The sequence below is a fragment of the Gobio gobio genome (genome assembly GCF_949357685.1).
Source record: "Gobio gobio genome assembly, chromosome: 24".
NCBI lineage: Eukaryota > Metazoa > Chordata > Actinopteri > Cypriniformes > Gobionidae > Gobio > Gobio gobio.
The window spans coordinates 24,503,309-24,530,708 of NC_137120.1; the positions used below are offsets into that span (position 1 = coordinate 24,503,309).

Sequence of the window (27,400 nt, forward strand, 5' to 3'; positions counted from 1 at the left end):
CATCCTTTCATGGAAACGGTATTCCCTGTTGGCTGTGGCCTCTTTCAGCAGGATAATGCGCCCTGCCACAAAGCAAAAATGGTTCAGGAATGGTTTGAGGGGACCAAAAAGCACGCCACCACTGGACTCTGGAGTGGAGATGTGTTCTCTGGAGTGACGAATCACACGTCTCTGTCTGGCAATCCGAGGAAAGAGTCTCGGTCTGGCAGTTGCCAGGAGAAAGGTACTTGCCTGACTGCACTGTGCCAAGTGTAAAGTTTTTCAGGGGTTGGGCTTGGCCCCTTAGTTCCAGTGAAAGGAACTTTCAATGCTTCAGCATACCAAGACATTTTGAACAATTTCATGCTCCCAACTTTGCGGTAACAGTTTGGGGATGGGCCCTTCCTGTTCCAACATGACTGTGCACCAGTGCACAAAGCAAGGTCCATAAAGACATGGATGAGCAAGTTTGGTGTGGAGGAACTTGACTGGCCTGCACAGAGTCCTCCTGACCTCAACCCAATAGAATACCTTTAGGATGAATTAGAGTGGAGACTGAAAGCCAGGCCTTCTCATCCAACATCAGTGCCCGACCTCACAAATGCGCTTCTAGAAGAATGGTCAAAAATTCCACCTTGTGGAAAGCCTTCCCAGAAGAGTTGAAGCTGTAATAGCTTCAAAGGATGGTCCAACTTCATATTAAACCCTACGGATTAAGAATGAAGTTAATTTGCATGTAAAGGCAGACCAAAACTTTTGTCAATGAAGCGTATGTACCTAACAGGTGGTATGCAACTCTGAACTATCATGAATGACCTGCAGAGGGCAGCAGAGGATAAATAATAAATTCATATAAATGACGGGATTTATTCTGATCAGTGTTTGCTTTGAAATAGTATTAACACTATATTAGAAAATTAATCTTATAATTATAATAATAATAATAATAATTGATTATCATTTTTTTTTTAAATGCACCATTATAGTTTCTATGGGTGACAATTTACCAAATTATGCCTCTAGGTGGTGCCAAATGAAAAGGAATTGATTTATATTCTGACGTCACCAAACTGCAGCTGCATATACCCCTAGCCAAAATGGCTCATTTTCTGAAAAGAGTTTATTATTGTGTGCTGTAAAATGCAATAATCATTTGTGTGTACGTTTACCTTGAATCTACATATTTAAAAAGAAGTGCTAAACAATCAAATAGTAGGCCTAATGGAAATTAATACATGTTCATAAAATATTGCACATTTTATATTTACACAAAACATCAGTGGGCCACAGAGATTTACATTACTAAAGAAGAAACATGAGGCATTTCCTGATCTTTTTTGACAATCTTCGTGTTTATTGTAAGTATTGCATTGTAACTCACAGCTAGAATCAAGAGTGCATGTTTACAAAGAATGGCCACAAGTTCATCAGGACCTCTGTCCTTCCAGGGTGGAAAAGCTTTGCCTTTAACAGACCCTTTTCCCCGAGTCTCTTGATCACAGATGCTGTTTCAGGATCCGTTTAGCATTTCTCTTTTCCTCCGGAGTGACAGATCAGAGACGTGGGAGAGCTGATCCCAGACCAGCACCATTTCTCTTGGAAGTGTCATTCAATACGGGCCTGGATCGGTGGCCTCAAAAGAACATGGCCCATTCTCTTCAAAAAAAAAAAAAAAAAAAGCACTGGCATCTCAGTATAGGCCCTGGCTTTAAATAGTGCAGATTCATAAACCAATAAAACAATATGAATGAAAAGGAGAGACAATAAAAGAAAAAAAGCAATATGCCCTCAGTGGAGGACGACGATAGAGGTTCTCGTCTGTGGTTTGGCCAGGTGTTGATAGAAGCACCGCTTTGAATTCGGTTCCAATGAACGTTCAAACGTCACAGTGACGTTCCTCCGTCATTCGAAACACAAAGAATTTACACCCGACTAAAACAGCCAACACTAAAACTCTCTTAACAGGGGCGAGTAGAACTACTCCACACATTTGGGCCGTTCAGCAGCCAAAAGCATTTGGTTGATGCTGGATCGGGACACCTAGCAGATGTCCGCTGCTCTATTGCAGGCAGAACGGTTACAAATTAGACTTGGCTTTAATATGCACTAAAAAGCAGCTCTGCGTTTGGAGGAGGAAAATAAAAGAAAATTAATAAAAATCACAGATGGGACGAGTTTACGGTTTGGGACAGAACTAGGGAACAAAGCTGGGCGGGAAATGCCATATATCTGACGAACAAAATAAGTTAACTTTTTAAACCTCCGACTTCGGATTAAGGAAAGAAAATAAATACGACTTGAGGAAAGTGAATCAAGCCTGAATGCTTCACACAAAATAAAGAGGGGGAAAAAAGTGAGTTTAACATACAGTACAGTGGGAAGCAAGAGCTCGTAGCGTTTCACGCCGAATTTGGGTGCTTTCACACTGGGCATGTGTCCGAGTCGGAGCGCGATTGTTCCCGCGCAGCGTTTGTCTGGATTTCCACTCGATTTACATCTAGCTTTCAATTCATATGCACTTTTTGCACATTGCATTTTATAAATAAATGTTTTAGTCTGGACTGGATTCAGTGTGCAGTCAGCAATTTTCTTGCTTGTTTCTGATAACTCTTAGCTCTTCGCACCTGAAGCAAAATTATGTTTTATCTATTTGGAATTGTTTCTAGTTTACACTTGATTCCATCATTTGCAATCATCTTACATCATCACAAACGCGCACAGCGCATGATAGTAAACAGGATGTGGTCAGTACATTGTGTTTTTTAGTCTGGTACTATTATGCGCACCAGAGTGAAGGACACTTAAGTTTACTATATGTGCGTTGCATGAAGGCGGTTGGACTCTTTTGAGGAGACAGCGGATTGATTACACTGCTCGTATCCAAGGTAAACCATCACCAATGTCATCCCTTACATGCGTTTGTTGACCTAAGAACTTCGTTACACTGTAAAAAAAAAGTTGCTGCCTAAAATTAAGTAGAACTAACTTGGATGTTTAAGTCATTGCAACTTAAAATACATTAAACCGACTTTAAATAATGAGTTGAATCTTGTATAACTTATCAAAATAAGTTGAGCAATTTTCAACTTAAGCATTGTAAAAACATATTGTCATAACTTCATATAATTTTTACAGAGTATCGATTAAAAGGCCTTCGAGTCCGAGTTGCTTTCACATTCACCCGAATCGCAAACTCAAAGCACCTCCAACAGGTAGCCTCGGGTTCAGAACCCCGGTGCGCGTAGGTGTCCGAATGACAGCTTTCACATGACCAATTCTTCACGAACCGTGTCCCGCTTCGAACCAAACTGCCAGTGTGAAAGCACCCTTTGACGCGCATGCGCCGCTCACTCCACGTCCACAGCAAACGATACTAGTAGTGGAATGCCTTTCAGCTTTAAAACAATAAATAATGAGCGCCACTCAGAGTTAGCATACCTTCTACAGAGGTCCACACTGCCTGGGTTCACTCATTCTTGTGTCCGATTTTAAGTACTTTAGCATGTTGGTTTTCTTGTTTAGTTTTAAAGAAAGTCTTGAAATTCCTTGGGCAGCCACAGAATTGAAACTATTCGCGTTTCATCCAGCATAATGAACAAATAATACTGCCCATGCCACCGCAAAAGACTCTCAGGAGGAAGATAGTCAATCTTTGCAAAAATATAATTTAAAATGCACAAAACACAAGACATACAGCAACAGAGGCAATTTCTACCCATGGGTAACTACCTTTTTTCTCAACTCAGTTTTTATTTTAACTTTAATTTATTAAACTATCGTATTTATGTACAAAAACGAGCAAGTTGGCGTTGCTCTTTTGGACGGACACAAGCATTGTGTCTCAGGAGTAGGAGTGCTAATGTGTTGATCTGACTACAAGAGTTTATTGCTTATTTCTGCCAGGAGAGACATCTAGTTAAACACAGGGGTGGATATTTCTCTGACGTGGCGCCAGTTCTACGGAGGGCTCTATGCAGTCGAGTGCAAGATCGCTGGGTTTTAGCTGCAGCGTGGAAAGTGGTTCCACGGTTTAAATGCACCAAAATTTTCCCACAGCCATGGGATAGTTGTTTTGCCGCTGTCTTTGATGAACGCAGTAGATCTTTCTGCTTTATTGGTTGTGTCACGTAGCACCAATGACAGTCCTCGTCGGCGTCGAGCAGCGCCGTTAGAACCAGTAGACCGGGTGAAAAGGAAATCAACAGGTTTGGGACTTCTTGTGTTGATATGGAGTTGCGCTTCTCAGGTGATCCAATTTGGATGGGGTTAGTTGAATAGTGTCCCTAGTGACCAGTTCACGACCCATTCATGTAGAGAATTAACAATCAGGGGTTGGAATTTAAAATTAACATCTATTTTTTTTATACATCTTATCTTTCCTTTTGGAAAAAGGGGGTTTAGATACTTACAATTATCAGACAAATCTCTTATTCAGGGATAAAACCATCTAATAACCCTATTACATCACAATCACAGATTGTTTCCATCTCATTCATATTCTCTCAGATACATTCACAAACTTAAAACAATAAAGCAGGCATTCTATAGGGCGGGTGGTGTTCTGGTCACCTGACTAAAAAGTCTCTGATTGGTTGAGGAGGGAAAAGGGACTCGTTTCAAGTGTGTGTGTGTGTGTGTGTGTGTGTGTGTAAAGTGGGAGCTCGTTTTATGAGCTGAAGGCCAGTTTGATGCTGCAGGAGGAGTAGCCCTCATCGCTGGCAGTGCTCTGTAGACTGCTGTGGTCGTCCAGATCGCTGGTGCTGGCTGTGCTGATGCTGTCCAGCTCTCCATGAGAGAACTCTGTGCTCTCCACGTCCACCTCCATCTCTTCTGTATCCACAGAGAGAGAGTGAAACAAAGTCAGACAACATGTTCATTGCATCATGCATCACATCAGGTATGTCACATGAAGGATAGATAGATAGATAGATAGATAGATAGATAGATAGATAGATAGATAGATAGATAGATAGATAGATAGATAGATAGATAGATAGATAGATAGATAGATAGATAGATAGATAGATAGATAGATAGATAGATAGATAGATAGATAGATAGATAGATAGATAGATAGATAGATAGATAGATAGATAGATAGATAGATAGGATGGTTGGATGGATGGACATAAAGACGACAAATAGATGAACGAATGAACGACAGATGGATAGATAGATTGAACAAACGATGGAATGAAAGAGAGTGAACAACAGACAGGCGAATAGAGTGGATGGATGGAAGACAAATAGATAGAACGACAGACAGACAGATAGAATGAACAACAGACAGACAGGCGGAGAGAGTGGATGGATGGATGGACGGATGGACAACAGAGAGAAAGAATGAACGAGCGACAGACAGACAGGCGAAAGATAGACAGATAGCACGACAGACAGACAGACAGATAGATAGCTAGATAGATAGATGGACGTAAAGACGACAAATTGATGACAGACAGGCGACAGATAGAACGACAGACAGACAGATAGAATGAACAAACGACAGACAGATAGAATGAACAACAGACAGACAGGCGGAGAGAGTGGATGGATGGATGGATCGACGGATGGACAACAGAGAGATAGAATGAACGAACGACAGACGGACGGATGGATTTACTTGGCATAAATATATAGACCGATATTTTACTAGCTATATAATAGATTATTGACTTGAAGCTCCAACCTTGGTCTGAATCGGAGCGGTCGGATCGCTCGGAGCAGAGGGTGGAGCCTACGCTGTCAGTGCGTATCCTCTCGCCCTCCAGCACGCCCCCGCCGCCCCGCAGCAGGTCCAGTCGCCTCTGGAGGTGACGCTGCTCTCGCTCCAAATTCTCCAACTGATACTGAGACTTACGCTCCGCTTCCTCCAGTTTCTGTGGGAAGACAAAAGAACAGTGACTCACAGATAATTACAGAAAATCTCTGACGGCACATACAAAAGAATTCGAGGTGTAATCAGTGGTTATTACAGCTAATGCATAAGTAAAGACACATTTGGCACTACAAGACCATTAATTATTTTTTTTCCCCATTTCATCACTTCAGGATTGGGAAATGTTGCAAGCCAGATTCAAACCTGTGTTGACCCCAAGAGCACGAACCACTAATTAATGCAAAATGTGTCAACTTTATCAACATCATGCTACATAAAACAGCAGGAAGGGATGGGACGATTTAAAGAGGTGTGTGTGTGTGTGTTTTGTCAAGCTCATGTGACTGATGGATTTGTTTACTACAGTTCTGAACCCAGTTCAGATCAATAAAGCCTCCACACATGACCCTCGTGACCTTATAATACATTACGCTAGAACAATACAGCATGACCCCCAGCAACCACAAACACACACACATAACTGGTCGGGACAGCTTAACCTGTTATTGAGGGGGAAACCAGTAAGACCTCAAAAAGAAAACCAACTTACAATAAAGGGTTATCATCGCATACATATTTTCAACAATAGAAAGTATCTGTCTGTAGTGCTTGACATGCGCTTTACAATAAAGCTCTTAAGGGATAGAAACTACATTGTCACATTAAGGGACGTGGCTCTATTTACAGGAAGTGTGTGTTCTTTTCAAGGTGTAGTGGCTGTTCTTATTTAGGTGTAATCTTTTACATGCATTTGGCTAGTGGTTAATAAAATAAGTCATGTGATCCAAACATTTTGACCCCCATGAGTCGAGAGTAAATGTGGTGAGCCAAATTCGAACTCGTATTTCTCACATGAGCACCATGGCTCAATGTGTCCGGGCATAAACCACTGGGCCACAGCTCCTGCGTCATTTAGGAGCAAGAGACGACGATGGCCTTTACCTTTATGTGTGATTTGGCCTTGTTGAGCAGTCCCAGAGTGGTGTGACGGCTGCAGTCTGGTCCCAGCGGGATGAGAGTCTTCAATCGCTCCAGACACAAACGAAGGTGGGCTCGCCTGAAACATTACAAAACAGAAAGGTCAGCCTTGTACACACATACACACGCCCTGAAACAATGCAATAAACTTGCTGTGTGTGTGGGGTTTGGTAAAAAGCTTACAGGACAACACCTCATTTTCTCCCTTAAACACAAAGCACGCACACACACACACCCACACATGCAACTGACTACTAGAAGATTCCATTCTAATCGTCTCCTTTCTGACATAGAGGTGACCTGCAGAACAGGGTTATTAGCACAAACTAAAGTCATAAATAATAATTAGTCATCAAGTTCAGTCATGAAACTCTAGAGGGGGCAGGTCCTTTACATGCAATCTGCAAGCAATCACATCATTAGCGCATGAAAAGCTGATCGGCCTCTGCTGATCCTGCTAGCCAATGAGATTGCTTGCTCAACATTTAAATGTCTGGTTCAGTGTTTGCTGAAAGCTGGTCCGCTTTTGGATTGCGCACCGCAGAATCAGAATTCCTCTGAAACCCCTCCACCTCCCCCAGCTCCACCTGCCTAGATCTGCTACGCGGTTTATGTATGTCTATTAACTTCTCATAAGTAAACATTTCTCATTTCCATTTAGGGTGTGTTCACACTTGGCATGTTTGGCTCGATTAAAACAAATTCTGGGGCAATTGCTCTGTAAGTGTGTTAGTGTGAACACTGCCATCCGAACCCTGCCACGCACCAAACAAACGTTGCAGCCATCAGAACAGTGTCTCCTCACAGCAGATCTTCATTTGTGTGACAGAGGGATTCCTGCCGCTGTTTTGACTCCTTTACACATTTTATAAGCTCTTCACGAGTTCTCAGCTGGTCAAAATACCATAATATGTAGCTACGAACATGCAGCAAATGCATTTATCCCTGCACACAGATTGTTTTGGATGTTCGGTAAGTTCCGTCTCAAAATAGGCAGTACGTCATAAAAGCGACCAATCAGATTGTGAACATATCCCTATGCCTTTAGGTTCAGTGATAAAAATGCCAATCTGAACGCTAATCGGACCAGGACACAATTTTTGGTCCGGACCAAACAAATTAAGTGAGCCGAACTACAAGTGTGAACACACCCTTAGTTTAAGTTGAAGTATAAATTAAAAACTATAAACATTTAAAACAAAACTAATAATAACAAACAACAAAATTGCTAAAACTTAAATTAAAACGAAAACAGAAAATATAAAACTAAAATAATTCAAATTATTAACAAAAACTATTATAATATATCAATAACATATTGATAATCTAGTGCAACACGATTAATCAGAATTAAACTACACGCGATTTGGCAAGCGCTGCGATTTTTGTATGCGCAGTGAAGCACAGCTCTCGGATCATCAGTAAATACTGCTCTGTCTGAAAGTCAGACGGCACTCTCGTGCAGAAACTCCAAATATGCACCGCAAAAGTATGATAATGCACGTCATTCCAGGAAATCCCTATGAGCGTCTTACTATCGCTGTAGCAGAATAAACAGAAGATTGAAACTCTTTGATTGATTAAACGACCAATAAACACACGACTACGACAATATATAGTTTATCTGAGTTCAAGCCTTCTCAGGTATTTTCATGATAAAGTATATACTTCAATGCTAATCGACATAGGCTTCATCATTGTATAGAATACTATGAAATAAAATGTGTGCCTTATTCTGTGAAAGAAGCCACATCAACACATCGAGGAATGCTCAACTGTCAATATGAAGTGAGTTTGGAGTAAAAACAAGAGGTTCATAAATGCTTGTCGTTTGGAAAGATGTTGCTTTTTCAAATGCACATTATAAGTGACTCAAATTAGCCTTAGCGATTTCATAATCGCATCAAGCCAAATCGGTTTAAGCATGATTTCGGTAAATTGTGATTTATTCGTGCAGCCCTAATACAAGCATGAAAGAAAAATACAAGCAGACGCTCTGTCTACATTTTATGAGCAAGGCATGAGTGTGCTCGCGTATTGGTGATCGGTATCAGCGAGTGTCTCTCTAATTGTGTTATTGAGGCTTTTCAACTCTAATTCCGTTTGCATTCCTCCTTATCGGCAATGAAGATGGCTGCTCTCTTTCTTTCACATATACAGTCTGTCTGGCCTGCAACAATGGTGGTAGATTTATCACAAGCCTTATCGCCATGTCTGAGCACCACCGAGAGGGCACTGTTATCAGGACAGCAGTCTTTCACACACACACATTGCAGACGTTCCTCTGTCTACCTTTAGTGTGTGTGGACATTGATTGATCAACCCGGTGCATTAATGGCTATAGCTGGTATTTTAGACTTTGTAGCTCGAACAAATTACTGCACCAGACCTCCAGTTCCCTTCACCGATTTTGCCCTATAACCCCATTAGCATGGCAACCACATGTAACCCAAATATCTTTGAAATACTTCTCACGCTATCCCCCATATCATCTGTCTCCAGACATGAAGGGCGTCACATCACACACACACACAAGCAGAGCTTGCTGGGAAGGCTGTATATACAGTATGTGCGTGTTTGCTTTGGTCTGTGTGTGGCATGATAAATGACTTCAATTCAGTCGCCAGACAGAGACCGTGCCAAACAACTATCACTAGGTCCGTCGTCCCGAAAGCAAAGTGAAAAACAACATCTCTAAAAGACCCAATAATGACGTCATGCATAAAACACTTTAGTTTCTGTGATACCTAAAAAGGCCCATTGCATTACGTAAGAAAACAAAACAAAAACAAAACCAAAACAGGCACACACAGAAGCTAGACGCAAGAATGTCTATTTAAACCTAGGTGTGTTTCCGTTACTATGAATAACTTGTGGTGTGAATTACGCAGCAAAGTTATGTAACAGATGAACTATCACATTAGCTTTGTTCCACATATTAGCAGTTTGTTTCCTACATAGGCAGCTGCCTTCTAAAGTGGCATCCTAAAACACCTCTATGGCTTCTATGAATAACTATGAAGAACTATTCCATTCCACAAAAGGTTTTTATAGAGGAAAAAGGTTGAAATAATACTTCAAGCAAAATCGTCATGTTGAACAAAATCAGGCCAAAACGGAGTTCGTTTTGGGAGTTCGAAATGGCTTGCCAAAGCTAATTTTCCGGAAAAGTTTGCTATGGCTGGTAAACACCTTTGTACTACCATTGTTCAGTGGCGACTACGTAATAGTGGCTCTGAGGCTCCGCCTTCTTTCACCTGGAAATCTTTTCTGGTTAATTTCTCCTGTTCAGTCAGTCGAGGTTGGCCGTTCGCGAGTGAAAACATGAACACACTGGAGAGCTGCTTTATAGTAGAAAATGAAGTTGTACTGACACTGTTTTTCATGTTTAATACGGTAAAGCTGCTTGGTTTTAAGCTATCTACTGTATAAAGAGCTACATAAATAAACATGATGTGACTTTACTAGAGTGCCGAATTGCAGAGCTTGTGCAAACATGTTCACGTTGCTATAATCAAATGTTTTTCTTATGCTTAATTAAAAAACTGGTGTTGTTTTCTCAATTGGGCGACGTCGGGATGTTCGCTAACAGCTAACACGGATTTCAAACTTTGTTTTACACCTAAATGAAGAACGAAAAAGAACTTTGCGTGAGTATATCGGGGTCTTAAGAAAAATAAATCACAGAAAATTTCTTCAGGGAACCAAAAATGGTTCTTTTGGAATCTTTATTTTTAAGAGTGAACAGTCATTTTATGTCTGCTCATGGCTGACATGAACAGACATACAATTTATCCCATTTGTATCTATTCTTATTGATACTTGTCATTGTCACAATGCATTCTGTGATCACATTCTCCACAAAGAACACTGTAAAAAAAATTGTGTGATCAATAAGTTGACAATGTATTTTTACAATTGCTTTAACTCATCAAAATAAGTTAAGCAATTTAATTAAAAGTTATACAATCTTCACCTCATTTTTAAGTCAGTTAATTTAAATTGAAATGACTTAAACATCCAAATTGGGTACGTAATTTAATGCAGCAACATTTTTTTTTTTACAGTGAACCATTTTATTTGGACTAAAATGAGTTATGATGCCTTAAAATGCTGCCTCTGTATGTTCATTTGGTTTTAAAACAGTAAATGATTGACCTTTGATAATCGTGGGTGTGCAGAATCTGTGCTTCAAAGCTGTACGATGAGTCTATTTTTCTGGTCAAGATCTGGCTCTGATAAATGTGCTGAATTTTACACTCCTCTGCATTAGTCATATAGAGAACTCTACAACTCACAAGTTTAATAATAACTCAAATCAAACATGCCCCTTATGGATTGAGCATGTCCAGACATGTTCAGACATCTCTTACACCCCGGGCAAGAATTTTACTATGACAAAACATCTTCACGTGCCCTTTAAATGACTCATAAACAAATAGACACAGTCACGGTTGTCACGAACACAAAATGTTGGTTGCAAATAATTATACAAACAATTGTAATATAATAGCATTGTAATGTTTACACACACATCTTAATTTAATTATTTAGACAGGGAAATAAAGATATTGAAGGTAAAACTGCAGTGTAAAATAACATGAATGTTAGACATATGGGTGGACGGATGGAATATGTGAATATGGGCAACAGTAAGACTGTGAAACAACATGAAGTCTGGTCCTCTGGTGTGGTGGGGGTTTCATTAGGGGGTGAAAACACATGCTTGCCCCAGATTCTGCTTGGTTAATTGGTAAATAATGAATGGAGTTGGCATAATGTCATGGGCTTGACATGGTAATAATTAAAGTCAAGGTCAAGAGGGGGACATAATTCTAACACGTTCTCAAATTGTAATCTGCATCAAGAACACAAAATTCTACATATTTTCTCTCACAAACAGCATGTGCAAAGTATGTGTAGGCCTGGCCATTTGCCAACTATACATATATACTTGTGTATAAACATAGCTTGCTTCATCCACAGCAAGAAATCTCACATTTCCCACGCAGAATCAGCACCTTTGTCTGCGCAGCCAACATAAAAAAGCACTGATAAGAAATGCAAGAAATGGAGGTACAATAGAGCAAAGCATGCACTCTACAAAAGGAAGAGTTTCCCCCTTTGATAGTATGCTTTTATCTAATGCCTCACATGATACCTTTTGAGCATTAGGTCACATGGCTGGGTTATTGCACACCAGTGCACAGAGAACTGGGTTCTCAAGCCCTAGTTCGGATCCGATCAATACAGTGGGACTGACAGCTTCATCTGGGTTACCAGCTCGTTTAAGCCTTGTTTTATTTAAAGGTTTGGCCCCGTGATTCTATTATGATGTCACAAAGTGTGAGCATGCAGACGTGTGCCCCATCATATCAGTAACAGTCCCGAGCTCTCGAACAGCTCTCAGATTAAACGAGAGCGGTATCCTCCCCCACCACGTAAACACACACAGATGGGAGGCCATTATTGCTGCTAGTCTTTCGTCCGCGTGTAATCTGCCCGAAAACTGGACGAAAAGCTGCGTTAGCATGACATTAAAGAGATAAGCAACATACACTCATGCTGGGAATAAAAGCAACCTTTAAATGTGGGCAGAGAGCAAGGGAGGGAGAAGGAGGGAGAGATGGTTACAGATGTAAAGTTAGAAGGTGGGGGTAGTCTGGATGGAGAGAATGAAAAGGAGATGAATAAAGAGGTGGGAGGAAGAGAGATAGTGGGGGAAAATACAGTACAGACAGACACTGTGACGGCACTCTATGTAAACATGCTCGCAAAACAAAGAAGCCTTTGAGCCATGCATGGGGTGAACCAATGACAGCTTACTGTACGACACAAAGTGGGTGGATATGCAAAAATACATATTTAAAAAATCAACTAGTTGCCTAAATAGCTAGTTGACTGACTAGTTGTAGTGGAATGGAATGGACTATTTTAACTTTGTGCAATTCTCGTGGTGGGATGTTCAAAAAAACCTGTGTGAAATGCATCGCAATGGCCAAAGTCAACCTTCTGAATGTCTAAAGGTGATGATACACTGGGCAACTTTTTGAGCAATGTTGCCGTCAATGGGCAACCAGGTGAGACACAGGGCCCATGACCGATCTAAAGTATCCAGATAGAAATTTGTTGCCCATTCTCAATGGGAAAGTGCCCAAGCAAAATTGCTCAAAAAAGTTGCCCCGTGTTTCATCACCTTAAAGGGTTAGTTTATCCAAAAATGAAATTTCTGTCATTAATTCCTCATCCTCATGTCGTTCCAAGCCCATAAGATCTTTGGAACACAAATTAAGATATTTTTGATGAAATCCGAGAACTCTCTGACCCCTCCATAGTCAGCTATTTAATTTACACTTTCAAGGCCCAGAAAGGTAGTAAACACATTGTTAAAATAGTCCTTATGACTCCAGTGGTTCAACCTTAATTGTATGAAGCGATGAGAATACTTTGTGTGCGCAAAAACAAACTAAAATAACGACTTTATTCAACTATTTTGTTCTAGCCTGTGCCTACGCAGTTTATGTTGTAAAAACATACCGTTCTGGGCCTTGAAGAGGGGTCAGCGAGCTCTCGAATTTCATCAAAAATATCTTAATTTGTGTTCCAAAGATGAACAAAGGTCTTATGAGTTTGGAACGACATGAGGGTGAGTAATTAATGACAAAATGTTCATTTTTGAGTGAACTAACCCTTTAAGGTTGTGCCAAATTTACTTTAAAAGGAGATTAAGACACAACTTTCCTATTAACTTGCAAACTGTCTAACAAACTAAGTCAAAGCATGCTAATCATAGAACTATTGCTAAATTCCAGTCATCTAGTCGGTTGTTGGGCAACTAGCTGAACATTGAGACAATCCCTAGTAGGGGGAGACAGTATGACAATTACATGGGGCCGAGGATATACCTCAGTTGCACCCCTGATTAAACACATGTACATAAACAGACTACTGGCAGAGAGATGGATATAGACCATAAGGAAATAAAGAAACACATACAAACTCAGACAGTAACAGCTGTGGAGGAGCAGGGCCCGCTCTGGCCCATCAGTAACACATGGATTAGTTCACACGTGCTGAGCTGTAATCTGCTCCACACAGCCCAGACCAGCAGACCCCACTCACATGCCCACAGAGTTTATGTGTGTAGTCATGTGATTTTTGCCCCCATCCCTAAAGCTCCTGCAGATGGCCATGTGCATAAAAAAAACACAGATTCTCTATTATACCGCTCTCTATTACACGTATTTCAATTGGCCAGAACGTTGTGGACACTTTGGGCAATCTAATAAACGTGAGGTGATCCCAAAAACAAACAGGCCGAAATCAGAAAACAGAAACGTCACCAGATGTTTGTATTACACCACTCTCTCTCTCTCTCTCTCTCTCTCTCTCGCTCTCAGAAAATCCACTTTACTTCCCCGGAAGGATGCCTAATCCAAACACAGCAGTGGTGGAAGGGCAAACAGCCATAGGACTCTTCCATAATCAGATCAAAGGCCATGACACACAAAGAAAGGGTGCAGATCAATGTGGCGTGTTATGATTGGATGACCTTCAGCGGCTCCACCAATTGGATGGGTGGATAGTGTGGCTTTGTCCAGCGTGCCATGATGATTCTATAGGCCAAGCAGAACTCAATATATGACACACAGGGGCAGGCCCCGGGGCCACAACCACCATATACATTGAGGAGGACTTCAATATTTCAATAAGTAGTTATTGAAGTATTCAATAATGGGCTTTTCATTCGCCAGTTGTACAGCAATTACATTTGGTCCCTGCCCCAATCTTAAGTGTTTGGTTACAACCTTGACATGCCTACAAACTGTCATACTTTAGAAACAAACCATACAACTTCGTTATCAGGTTTTAAGGGTGTTACTGATGACATCCAACTGATTATGCCACTCAGGAATGTTACTTGCTTTCTAGATTTCAGCCTGAAATTCAAGAATTTGGTTGTATTAGCAAGGAGGAGTCTACAAATGTTGGGTGTTGTTGTATAGCAAGGTTTACAGTGCCATCAAGGATATGGGTCTGTTTGTGTATTTTCTGCAACATTACCCACTTGTAGCCATGCGTGTTGTATTTAAAGGAAGATTGGGTCTCTTTATGCAATGATACACAGTGTTCTTTTACAGAACGCAGTAAATGTGGGGCAAGGCAGAGCATTAGTGGCCTCCGAATCTCAAATGTCCTCTGCTATACCCTTCCGACAGAACTCGAAAGACTGCCACAGGGTGTGTGTCCTTCCTGACTCACCCAAAACACCCAGAGCTTGGTCAACCTTCCATAGCATGAGTGTGCTTCTACGCGTGCGTTGCGAACATGCCCTGGCACGTGTGCGAGTCTGCATTGCTTACTTGACCAAAGATCACACTTCCTAAGCTGCTTTTGCTGGCCAAGAAAAGCTTACAAGGCATCAGGTCAGTGAGAACAGCCAGTTCTGGCTTCCCTTCCAGAGGGTTTCCGGAATTCCCATGGGAAGCGGAATGTTCTGACTCCAGCTTCCTCTGAAGTGCCTTAGAACACAGGGAAGACAACAAGCAAGGTCATCGGAAAAGAGAGTTCTTGAGGAGTACACCTTTGCTACGGATGACGTATCCTATCTAGTGTACGCACTTTATTCCTCATGATTCTCTTTGTGGTGGAAGCATGTGGTAGCCAATCATCCCGAGCTCCCCTATGTTCTGAAAAGATCTTTTCTTAGGGCTGTTGGTCTATTTTCAGTAAGCCTGCTTGGCAGCTTTATTCCTGAGCCTTTGCATTCTGACTGTCAAACACACCACGTCCCACACAACCACGACAACGTGCTTAACACACAACCAAACACCCTCGCTTGCATACACCCAATAATTAATAACCACAGAACACCCATAATTGGAAATGAAATCAGTGATTTCAGTTCAATTCGACATCTTTCTCAGCCCATAATACATTCTGACATCCGAACTCTGCAACCTAACCCAAGTTCAGGAAGTTGAGGCTCACCACATTTGTTCAAAAGGCATCATAAGATCAAACAGCGGCATGCTTGTATGATCGCACATGTTATCTGTATGTGTGTCGCGGCTTGTGAGAGGATGGAATGTGGTCACAAGGCTTTTATCTCCTTCCTCTTCCTTTGTGACATAGAAAAACATTGTGAGCTATTTTACATGTTCATCAAACAGAAAGTGTGTGTGATGCCCGACACGAAAAGGCTACCGCTTGCCACTCTGAGGCTTTGGCAACTGTCCCCTTGTGCTTCCGTGTGGGTTGTTCAAGACGCTTGACTATTTCTATGTATTGTGATGTATCCAGCTAGAAGGGATATTAGGTAGAATAAAAATGATGGGTGTCCAATCTTTGAGAACAGTAATAGAGAGAATGTGGAGTCAGGGGAAATATGGTTTGGTGCTGGGAGTGGCTGCTGACATCGTCATGATGCGTTGTGTAATATTTGTTTGTGCTGTCTGACAAGCCCTGGCATCTTTATCTGCCTCAAACGCATACAACCCCACGTCGGCACAATGACAACCCTTCACATGTGTACACATTATCTGAGAAACACAGCTGGCCTGGGAGGAGATGAGACTGTTTTTAAGCACACATACATATGTGACCCTGGACCACAAAACCAGTCATAAGGGTCAATTGAAATTATTTATATATAAACTGAAAGCTGAATAAATCTGTCCATTGATGTATGGTTTGTTAGGATAGGGAAATATTTGGCCTAGATACAACTATTTTGCAAAAAAAAAAAATATAGAAATAGAGAAAAATCACCTTTAAAATTGTCCAAATGAAGTCCTTAGCAACTCATATTACTACTAATAAAAATTGTGACATATTTACAGTAGGAAATGTACAACATATCTTCATGGAACATGATCGTGACTTAATATCCTAATGATGTTTGGCATAAAAGAAAAAGCGATGTTTTTGACCCATACAATGTATTGTTGGCTATTTACTTATGACTGGTTTTGTGGTTCAGGATCATATATGGTAAATTTTAAATGTCTCACCCATGTCCCATCCAAAAAAACTGGCAAGCAAATACACATGACACTCCATGAGTAGGCTATGCTTAAGGCAAATTAATAGAGCTCCGGGTTTTCAGATAGAGGGTCACAAAGGAGTTCCTTCTCGTCTAGACGAGTTATTTTGAGTCTTTGAAGTGGAGCCTCCGGTATTCTCGTGAACAGTGCCTAAACAGCAGGCCCCGCACTGCCGGTGTCTAACGCCCATCAGATAAAAACTTGTGAGACTAGAACATACAGTCCATCATCTGTAAACACTCACGCCACACATGGGTGGTGATTTCAAAGAAACAACATTTGTATTCTCTTAAATGATACACCTACCGTAACGACTAGCTTCCTTTTGTAAAATTTCTTCCTATTATGCAACTGACATGGTAAAAGAATGGACATATGATTGTGTGTCTGGTTTCTGTCGTCTCCCTGCACTCTGGCTAGTAATGTGAAACTGTGGCTGCAGTAGTTGTTTAGGACCGAGGGGCGGGCGAGCCAGGAGGAGAGGGAATGCCCTTAGGTTAGAAGAATTGGGTCACCATTTACTTTCACTTTTAGATACCTGTTGCTGCGGGGACAAGCTGAGGACAACTGTAGGACTATTCCTCAGCTCCCTGTTAGCCTTATGTAATGCAATTTTTATTTGTTCATATTTTATGAATTTTAAAAGTAGCTTCAATACTTGAAAACTATTTTAAAGCACTGCGATATGTGCCCGTTCTGTACAATAACACAAAGCAGGAATTTCAGCACTCACACCACAACGCTCTGACGCCCAATTTAGACTGCGAGTAAAAGATCGCAATATATCACTATTTTCAATCACAATATACTAAACTAAGGGGCTGTTTACACGATACCATTTTCAACTAAAAACAGAAAACTTTTAATATATTTTGGCCTTTCATTTAGACGACAACAGCGTTTGGGGGGTCTGAAAACGCAAGCTTTTATAATCGGGTTTCAAAGAGCAAGTTGTTGAAAGTGCAAGCCTTCGTGTAAACTACGAAAACGTGAATTTGTGAAAACAGTGACATTATGCGCATGCGTATTGCGTGTTCAGTCTATAGGCACGTAATATTTCTTTACAAAGTTACGTCGCCAACTACTGGCCTGAGATGAAAAATACAGTGTTTTTGTCATTTTTGTGGACCTTTTGACAACATTGTTGTCTGTATGCGGAAAAAGCGAAGGAAAATCGTAGACGTACCCTAAGAATCTAAGGGTATGTTTACATGACAACAATGTACTAAAAACAGATGACAACACAGTCAAAACGATCCCCGTTCACACGAATCTGCAAAAATTACTAAAAAGGCTGTATTATAGTAGTTGGAGATGTCGCTTTGTCAAGAAACACCCCGCGAAAACACAATACACATGGACATGACGTCCCCGTTTTCACAGATACGCATTTTTGTTGTTTACATGGAGATGGTAAAGGTGTTGTTTTCAAAACCTTGCACTTTGAAACCTATTTTCAAAAGCTTGCGTTTTCAGGCCGCCAAAACGCAGTTGTCGTGTATATGAACAGCCAAAACGCATAAAAAAAGTTTTCAATTTTTAGTCAAAAACCCTGTTGTGTAAACGCCTCTTAGTTTAGTATATTGTGATTGAAAACAGTGATGAATTGCAATCTTTTACTCACAGTTTAAATTGGGCGTTTGAGAGTAAATGTTGTTTAATGAAGGGCCAAATTGCATAAAAAGTTTTCCGTTTTCAGTTGAAATCGGTGTCGTGTTAACATACCTTAAACTTCCTGGACGGCCACAGCCCTGCAGAGTTTAGCTTCAACCTTAATTAAATGCACCTGATCCAGCTAATTAAGTCCTTCAGGCCTTTTTGAAACCTACAGGTTTGTGTGTCGGAACAGGTTGGAGCTAAACTCCATCCAGGAGCCGAGTTAGACACCCCTGATCGAAAGCAAATGTTCTCATATTGGGGCCCAAACATTGATTTAAAATCATATCTTTTTTTCAAATAGTTTTTACCTATTTTGCGGTCAATTAGTGCACAAGTTTGAGCTAATGCAAGTTTAATTTAATTATTGCCTTGTCATACGCCGACCAACGGCAACAAATCACCAGATTACTGTATGTCACTTCTCAGACATTCCTCAACCTGACAAACGCAGACTGAACATGTTCAATCAGTGTAAACGAGGCACTTGACAACAGACACTTAACACACTGATTTCACAATCTGTCAGTGCAATGTGAATCAACCTCAAAGTGGCAAAAAATAACTTAAAATTCTTACTTACCGATTTTTCTCCAGCTCGTTGTGTGTGGACCTATAAAACAAAGCAGAAGTCATGAATTAGCAACTTGTTTGTGAGTCTGTGAGGTATTAAGTGCACTAAAGATTTTTATCATAACCCTCATCATAAACAAGCTCTCGAGCACTTAGCTCATGAATTAAAAGCCAGATCTCATCGCGAGATCAGAGAACGTGCGAGAGGGAAAAAAAGCTGGGCCGCTCGTAAAGAACAAGGCTGTGCGACATTAAAGGTTCCAATGGATTTACTAATTAATCTTTATTGGAGGGTTGAACCAGCTCCCCCATCACAACCAATCCAGTGGCACCAGAGGGAATTATAAAGGCTCCTCCAAATGACCCACATGTCACTGCAACTCTTTGTTTGCAGCGAAGAGACAGAGAAATTAAGTGTGCAGAGCAGAGAAAGCGAGCACAATGAGCGGCCTATATGGGGGCACGTGAGAGAGCTCTCCTCCTCGTACAATGAGTGAGTGCCAGTGGACGCTCTCTCTCTCTCGCCCTCTCTGAGAGCACGAGTCAGTGTTATGTTAATAATGTAAAGTGAATCAGCCGTCCCCCTAAGAGGCTCTTTGTGTGGCAACACGCTGAAAGCTTCTCCAAAAGCTCTAAATGGCCAGCCGAACTGGTGCGTGGCAATGCCGTTGCAGGAGCGGCAAGATGTGGCTGCAGCGAGGGCCTACCTCTCCGCGGGTCATGTGACCACTTCCCTTTATTGGCGACTATTAATACCAAGAGCGTGTCTTCTGGCATCCTGTAGCTGTCCTTATGGTTTTGCCGCTTCACACGAGAGGATGCTTGTGAGCTCAGTGGGGAGGAGGGATGGAGCAAGGGAGGAAAAGACATGTGTATGACTGTGTTTACACAGCTCTTAATTGTGCGTGATAAGAAATATACTGTGCAAATATGAAGGAACTTTTTGTATTTTTCAAAGGTGTTTGAATTACGCATTGTCCCCGTGTTGTTATCTGTAAGCTAGTGTTGTTCCAAAACATTTAGAAGATATAAGCATTCAAAACTTAGTTTCTCACTTCCGGCATTATGGATCAGTGATTTTGATGACATCACTCTGCACTAGGGTTGGGAATCGTGAGAAATTTTCCGGTTCCGGTTCTGGTTCCATTAAAATTATTAAACAAATAGTGGTAAAGGAAAAGGCACAATACGCAACTCAAACAATCCTTTTTGTGTTTATTACTTGCTCTCAAATTAATTTACAGTTTGGCAATATCAAAAAAAGTCCTGTATTGAACATATTACAGTATTACAGTAAGCCATTCTTGCAACAACAAAAAAAAGAAATTTATGGACATTAAAATCAAATGTTCAAATGAACACCTCTGAAATTGTCTTATTAGATTTTCTCTCTCTGTCTCTGAATAAAACCAAGTTATAAATTATATTTATTAGTTAAATTTATTAATCAGTTGTAGCCCGCCCACACTGACAATTGATTGGTTGACTTACCGAAACAGGCCAATCAGGATGCTCTCTGTCTTACATGCGCTTCATTAGGTGCACACTAGCACACACACGCAAGGTCTCTCGCTCTCTCTCCCTCTCTGCCGTGCGCGCGTACACAGTCTGTGTCTCGCATGCGCGCTCTTGCTCGCTCGCTCTAGATTGCGGGAGAATTTAACTAATTTGCGGGCATCAGGGAGCCGCTATCAATATGCGGGAGACTCCCGGAACATCCGGGAGACTTGGGATGTCTACATACTTGTGACTTTCTCTTCACCATGCGAAAATATCTGACGCAAAACCGTGAATGTGTAGTGCAAGGGCTTTCAGTGCTGAACTGCGTTAATTGGTTGCACTCCTGGAAGCGGCAGGCAACGTAATTAATATTCATGATGAGGTGAGCTGTCGCTCGCTATGAAAGGATACCAGCGCTTCGCACACACATTGCACCAGAACTGTTTTCGGAACCGAAACTTAGTAATTTCGCGCGGTTCTGGTATTTTTCAAAAATCAGTATCGGTTCTGCATAAGAACCGGTTCTCGGTTCCCAACCCTACTCTGCACTTCAGCTTCTCATTAGATTTTCTGTCCAATCAAATGCTCTCTAGAATCAGAAGCGCCGCCCCTTACGCTATAAATAGATGCTGAAGCAGCGAATAAAATTGGTTAGTTGTTCACACATTTACTATTTTCTTCATGGTGAATGTCACAGTGTCACATGGTGAGTGCACTATATAGGGGTTAGGGAACGATTCAGACAGTGTAAATATGCTTTCCATTGGGGCGAATGAAGTCTGGTTTCACTTTAGCATCATGCGAACACATAGCGGATCATATGCGCGAGTCGCCGCCAACCAGAAACCGTATGAGACCCATTTGAATTCTACACAGAATGCGGTATTTTAAAGCGTTATGGAGGACTTTAGGAGGGGAAACGGTTCGAGATTAGGAGAAACTGTGGCTTTACCGAGCTCAACGGCTCTGGGCGAGCTGTGATATAAACTAAATGCTATTGGCTGTTTTAAAAAAAGGGGAGGAGCTGTTCGATATGTCCCGCCCTGTCCCTCTCTGCCCGTTTCAAGGCACTTCAGTGGGCCTTTAATGGATTTGTTTTCTTACAGCGTATTGTATTCGTAATTAATATTCACAGCAAACGTGTGACTGCGCAAAAACAAGTGGTTTTCCCGAGGCAGACAAGACAAACAAAAAATGAGGATGATATGTGGAAATGTATTTTCCCTCACAATCTTTCCAACAACTCTGTTTTATCCGAAGCGGCCTGAATAACTCTCCTCGGGTCAGTCTACTGAATCCCCGACACACAGGCACGCCAGATGATCAGATAGTGTTTCCTTTACATTCCCTCCATCAGTACTCGCTTTGTGTACAGTAACACAGACCTAAGATCAGTCATCAAGATGTCTGATACCTAGAAATGAAGCGAAACGAAACAGACGGCACTCACACAACCCTAAACATACGAACACGCACACACGGTCTCAAAACCCTGTGAGATGCTCACCTAGACAGCATTGGTCATCACAAAACCTGGAAAAATGACTACAGAAACAGAAATTCTGAGCATCTCAAAACCTAGTGAACCACCTACCCACGGCATTTTAGTCATCTTAAATGCCTAAATCCTATATGGCATAAATAAATAGAGTGAACTTCCTACCCAATTGGCATTTATGGCCACCACAAAACCTAGTCAGCTGACTACCTGAACCGTCTACCAAGATGATGTTTTATATATATATATATATTCTTTTTTTATAATTATTTTTTGCATCATAGTCGCATGCACCATTTGCGGGATTCAACAAATGTTTTTGTTGATGGACGTATTAAACCGTGTGTTACTACTTTTTCAATTGGTTTCTTTCATTAAATCGACATTTAGCAGAAAAGGACCCGTGCTAATTTTCCAAAACATGTTTAATAAGAAAAATAAAGTGGATCATTTAATAAAGAAAGTATAAACTTTTAAATGTATTTTGTATGCATTATAGTGAACGGCCAAGCCAGTGTGGGCCACCACAAAACCTGGTGAGTTTTTGGGGATCTCAAAAGCTAGTAAACCATCTACCAAGATATAATGTATTTTTACATTTATTTTTGTTTTATTTTGCATCAGTCGCATGCACTATTTTCGGGATTCAACAAATGTTTCTGTTCATGGATGGATTAAAACACCTGTTACTTTTCCGAAATGTTTCTTTCATTAAATCAACCTTTAGCGGGAAAGGACAAGTGATTATTTTCTAAAACATGTTTTAGAAGGAGAAAAACATGGAAAGAATTTAATTAAGAAAGTATAACATTTTAAATGAATTTTCTACAATATAGTGAACGGCCTAGTCAGCATTTTAGACCTTTCAACATTTATTGGAAAAGGACTGGTGATAATTTTCCAAAACATGTTTTAGAAGGAGAATAACATGAAAAGACAACTTTTAAATGCATTTGGTCTGCATTATAGTGAATTGCCTAGACATTTTTGGCCACCACAAAACCTAGTGAGTTGATTACCTATATTAATTTTGGGTATCTCAAAAGCTAGTAAACAGTAAACCAAGATCATGTTTATTTCTTTATTCATTTTGTTTTGCATCATAGTCGCGTGCACCATTTTCGGGATTCAACTGTTTCTGTTAATTGGCGGGTTAAACCGCCTGTTACTACTTTTTCGATAGGTTTCTTTCATTAAATCGACATTTAACGGAAAAGGACCGGTGATAATTTTCCAAAACATGTTTTAGAAGGAGAATAACGTGGAAATATAATTTAATAAAGACGCCTCAGGCTGTTCACCTTGGCAGCCTGAAAACAACAGTTGCTGTAAATAAGAGCCGTGTGTTCAAGGGTCCGGGATAAAATTAAAACACTCTTCTCATAAATAAACAAATGCAAAAAAACGGATTTGGGGTGTTTTTTTCAACAAAATATGTAGCGGATATTTAAGCGATTAAGGGTCATAAACAGAAAACAACCACACCACAGACTTTCGGTTCAATCAAAACGAAACCCCATGGCGCCCAAAGACGAAAACAGGACGTGAGTTTTCGCACGGTCCCTAACCTCAGCGCTTGCAGCAGTCCCGTTTGACAATCAGCTGATGAGAGCTCCCCTCCCCCAAAACAACTCAAGAAACATAATTAATACTACACAGCACGCCTCAATGCATATTTAATAACATATATATGTGTGTGTGTATATATATAAATATAGAAAAGTACATTAGACATAATGCATTTCAAAAGTTTATAGGCTACTGTTCATAAACATAGCAAACCAAAACCAGCCATTAAAAGCAATCCAAAAAAAATGCTAATAGGAAATGCTCGAGAAAATACAGCAGTGATAGGTCCTGACAGATGTCATAGCAGTGTGATCTATGCACACGTCTCTCACTGGCTCTTCTCCAGCAGTTTTTTTTTTCAGTCTTTCTTGTGGAAGTGGAGAGTCAGATCATGTGCTTACCTGTTGTGGTTGTTGTTGCACTTTTTATTTCGGAATTTCCTTTGTCTCTGGTAGCTGGAGTGCTGAATAGACGGAAAGGTCGAGGCATATCCGTGTTCACACTCTGAAAAAGACACCGCAGAAACGTGTCACACCACATCACACTCGGACCAAGTCCCTTTAAACACCCATTACACTTCAAAACACACGGTGATCTGTATGACACGACAGTTGCCATGGTATATCATGTACCTCTTTCTCTCCTCTCTATATATTCGGCTGCTTCCAGTAACCTCTGGATATTCAGCACAGCAGTCATCGTTTGAATAAATCTAGAGAGGTTTTTTTTTCCTGATATGTGATCACGATGACAGCTGTCGCGGAGCAAAACGTAGCATTGAATAATCCTCCGAAGGTTCGCTTGTTTTGTGTTTTTGTTTCTATTTGCTGAACCGTCGACTCGAGGTATTTCCTTCACTGTCAACAAGCTAGTTACAGGAAATTAAACACAAATAAAACATCCGACGCCTGAATATCAAAGTAGTAAAAGTGCTTTAGGAAAACAGTCGAGTACAAAGTGTATAAAATTAATAGAAACAGGTACAAAAGAGTCCCCGAGAGCCCAGCCTGCGAAGTCCCTGGTGCTTGCGCTCTTTTCTCCTCCCTCAGTTTGTTTACCTACTGTTTTAACAGCTGAGCGGATAGAGACCTCAGCGCAGGGCATTGTGGGAAATTGAGTCCTTCACCCAACCGGCCCTTTAACACGGAAACGACAACCTGAATTAAAGCCCTGTTAATTCATATTAAAAGAATAGCCTTGCTTAGATGGCACAGGCGTTCTCTCTCTCTCTCTCTCTCTCTCTCTCTCTCTCTCTCTCTCTCAATAGATTTTCAATATGTTCTCAATATTCTCAATCTTTTTTTGCACCCTCATATTCCAGATATTCAAATACCAGTAGTTGTATCTCGGACAAATATTGTCCTATCCTAACAAACCACACATCAATGGAAAGCTTATTTCAATAATAATAAAAAAAAACATTATGACTGATTTTTTTGTCCAGGGTCACAAATATATATTACGAATCTTACTATTGTATTCATTATTTTTCTGAATAACAACCGCACCAGGCATGCTGTAACTGAAACCTTACAAGGCAGTGCAGTCGAACTAATAACAACATAACTTAAACCAATATTTCATGTATCCATCTATTTATTAACTCATTGGTAAGTAGACACGTTGACAGAAGTATCCGTGTGTTAAATGGCATAATAACGCAGCAAATCTTTTTAAAAAATCCTGTTTCCTCTTTTCTTTTGGAAACAGCGCACTTCAACTCCCACAAGCCCTCGCTTCCAGTCTCGTTTAAGCCAGGCCCAGCAACATATGACATCATAGCACCGCAGCTCTGTGATTGGTCGGAGCCCCTAGTAAGCGTCCGCCAACTCAACACGCTCTGACCAATCAGATCAGCGCAAAGTGCGCCATGTGGATGTCATGTGAACACACCCCCCTAGGAAACAGGAAGGCAATTTTGAGAACTCTTTTGAAGTAGATGTATGCAGTCTGCATATAAAATTTCAGATTTACCCGATATGATTCGGGTTTTATTTTAAATCGCAATTAATAATAATGCCAATAAATCGGACGATCTAATGGAGCGAGTTGGTGAAAGCATAATCACATTCTATTGTTCCTAAAGTACCTTCTCATCATCATGTTTTAGTTTATATTCAAACACGATTAGTCTTACACGTTTAAAATTGATAATAATAGTTCATAATAAAACATATGGGCGAGATTTTTCCTACAATACTGGAATGCTCACACAAAAACAAAGTCATATGATCAAATTCCTTTATTTATACGATGTGCGTTATGATATTCAATCATCATACATACACAATTATTCGTGCGTGATGGAGAGTTTTAAGGTGCGAAATGCTGTACCACAGTAAGAGGTGACGTCAGTGTGTGTGTTGTGCCAGCAAAATGTTATTTATTTATTTATTTATTTACTTGTTTATGTTCCTCGAGAGAAAGAGAGAGGTGGCAAACAGCCTGGCATGTCTCACTGCCGAACAATGCCAGACTCAGAACTGCCCCATATGACAGTGCATGCCAGTTTGGGACAGTCGCACATGCGATTTGGGACATTAAGTGCGCTGCAGAGGGAATTGTTCACATTTCTAGGTCTCTGACATATGAAATGATGATACATGAACATATGCCATCTGGCATTATATCACTTAAAAGCAGCCCTGAAATCAACCCAAACAAGTTAAGTAGTGCATTAGAGGATTATGTGCATTATAAAAATATGTTAATATATGAAAAGGAATCCTTTTGCATTTTGGAAACTTGATCCTTTAAAAGCATTGTGGCTGTGCATCGCATGTCGGGATACAATGCACATGTTCCTTGTCTACTTGGCTGATTGTTCCTTGAACTCGATCCTTTGTTGTCTGAGTCTATTGACAATGAAACAGTTTCTCTGCAGTACGCAAATCAGTCAAAATCACTCATAAGTGCACTATAATTTCACTTACTTCCATCCTTCCTCTCGGCGCTCTCAATGTAACTGGCAGCCTCCAGTAAAACTTGTACATTTTTCAGGAAAGTGTTTATCATGGAAGAGTCTGTGGAGTTGAAAACGTCATTGAAAGGACAAGTAGACATCTCAAAATCTTGCTGATCCAAAGATGTTTCGGACTCCAGGAACAAGTCTTCGGCCTTCACCTCCTCTCTTGGTTGCCTCTCACTCCTCACCATTTTGTTCCCGTGCAGCTAATATGGTTGGGATAGAAACTGTATGTGAGTTATTGTGCTGTGCTGCGCTCAGTGGATCTACAGAATAAATGAGAGGAATGGAATGGATGAGGAGATAAAACACTTCGGGATTTCCGGGTCCTAGCGCCCGCTCTGTGCTCGCCTGTCACGTCTACAATGCAACCCCCCAAGCGATGACGTCATCGACGCGAACCCGTGCCTTCGTGAAAATCGTTTCATATGAACACTGAAGGAAACATAAACAATGAATTTACTTTTAAGCAAATAAAACATTCCTATATAACCATGAAATCAAACTCACACATTGGAAACATAAGCCTTTTTACAATAAAGTACTACACAATAATAAGAAAATGCGCATTTAAAGGCTATGCCCACTTTATTTCAAAGTTAAAAATAAATTGCAGTAATTTAAAGGCACAATATGTAATTTTTTTTAATTAAAACACCCAAAAACCCAAAATGTCTTTGCATTATCTGTCAATGACACCGTACCCACGTTACCATCAAATTCGGGTTTTATTTTGTAGAAACCATGGAAACATCAAAGAC

At 40.7% G+C, this 27,400-nt stretch overlaps 1 protein-coding gene across 2 annotated transcripts; it reads right to left on the minus strand.

Moving 5' to 3' along the window:
• Positions 1 to 1,318: 1,318 nt before the first annotated feature.
• On the minus strand, positions 1,319 to 26,914 carry mxi1 (max interactor 1, dimerization protein). 2 transcript variants are annotated; one of them, XM_079808180.1, is made up of 6 exons: positions 26,608 to 26,914; positions 24,076 to 24,178; positions 19,118 to 19,147; positions 6,797 to 6,911; positions 5,666 to 5,855; positions 1,319 to 4,809 (listed from the first exon to the last, which is right to left on the minus strand). In XM_079808180.1, exons 1-6 carry the CDS (start codon positions 26,828 to 26,830, stop codon positions 4,646 to 4,648), a joined length of 825 nt encoding a protein of 274 aa, XP_079664306.1. In that variant the 5' UTR covers positions 26,831 to 26,914; the 3' UTR covers positions 1,319 to 4,645. The 2 variants fall into 2 exon arrangements, with proteins under 2 accessions (XP_079664306.1, XP_079664307.1); XM_079808181.1 differs by lacking the exon at positions 26,608 to 26,914 and adding an exon at positions 24,307 to 24,734.
• Between the last annotated feature and the right edge of the window lie 486 nt (positions 26,915 to 27,400).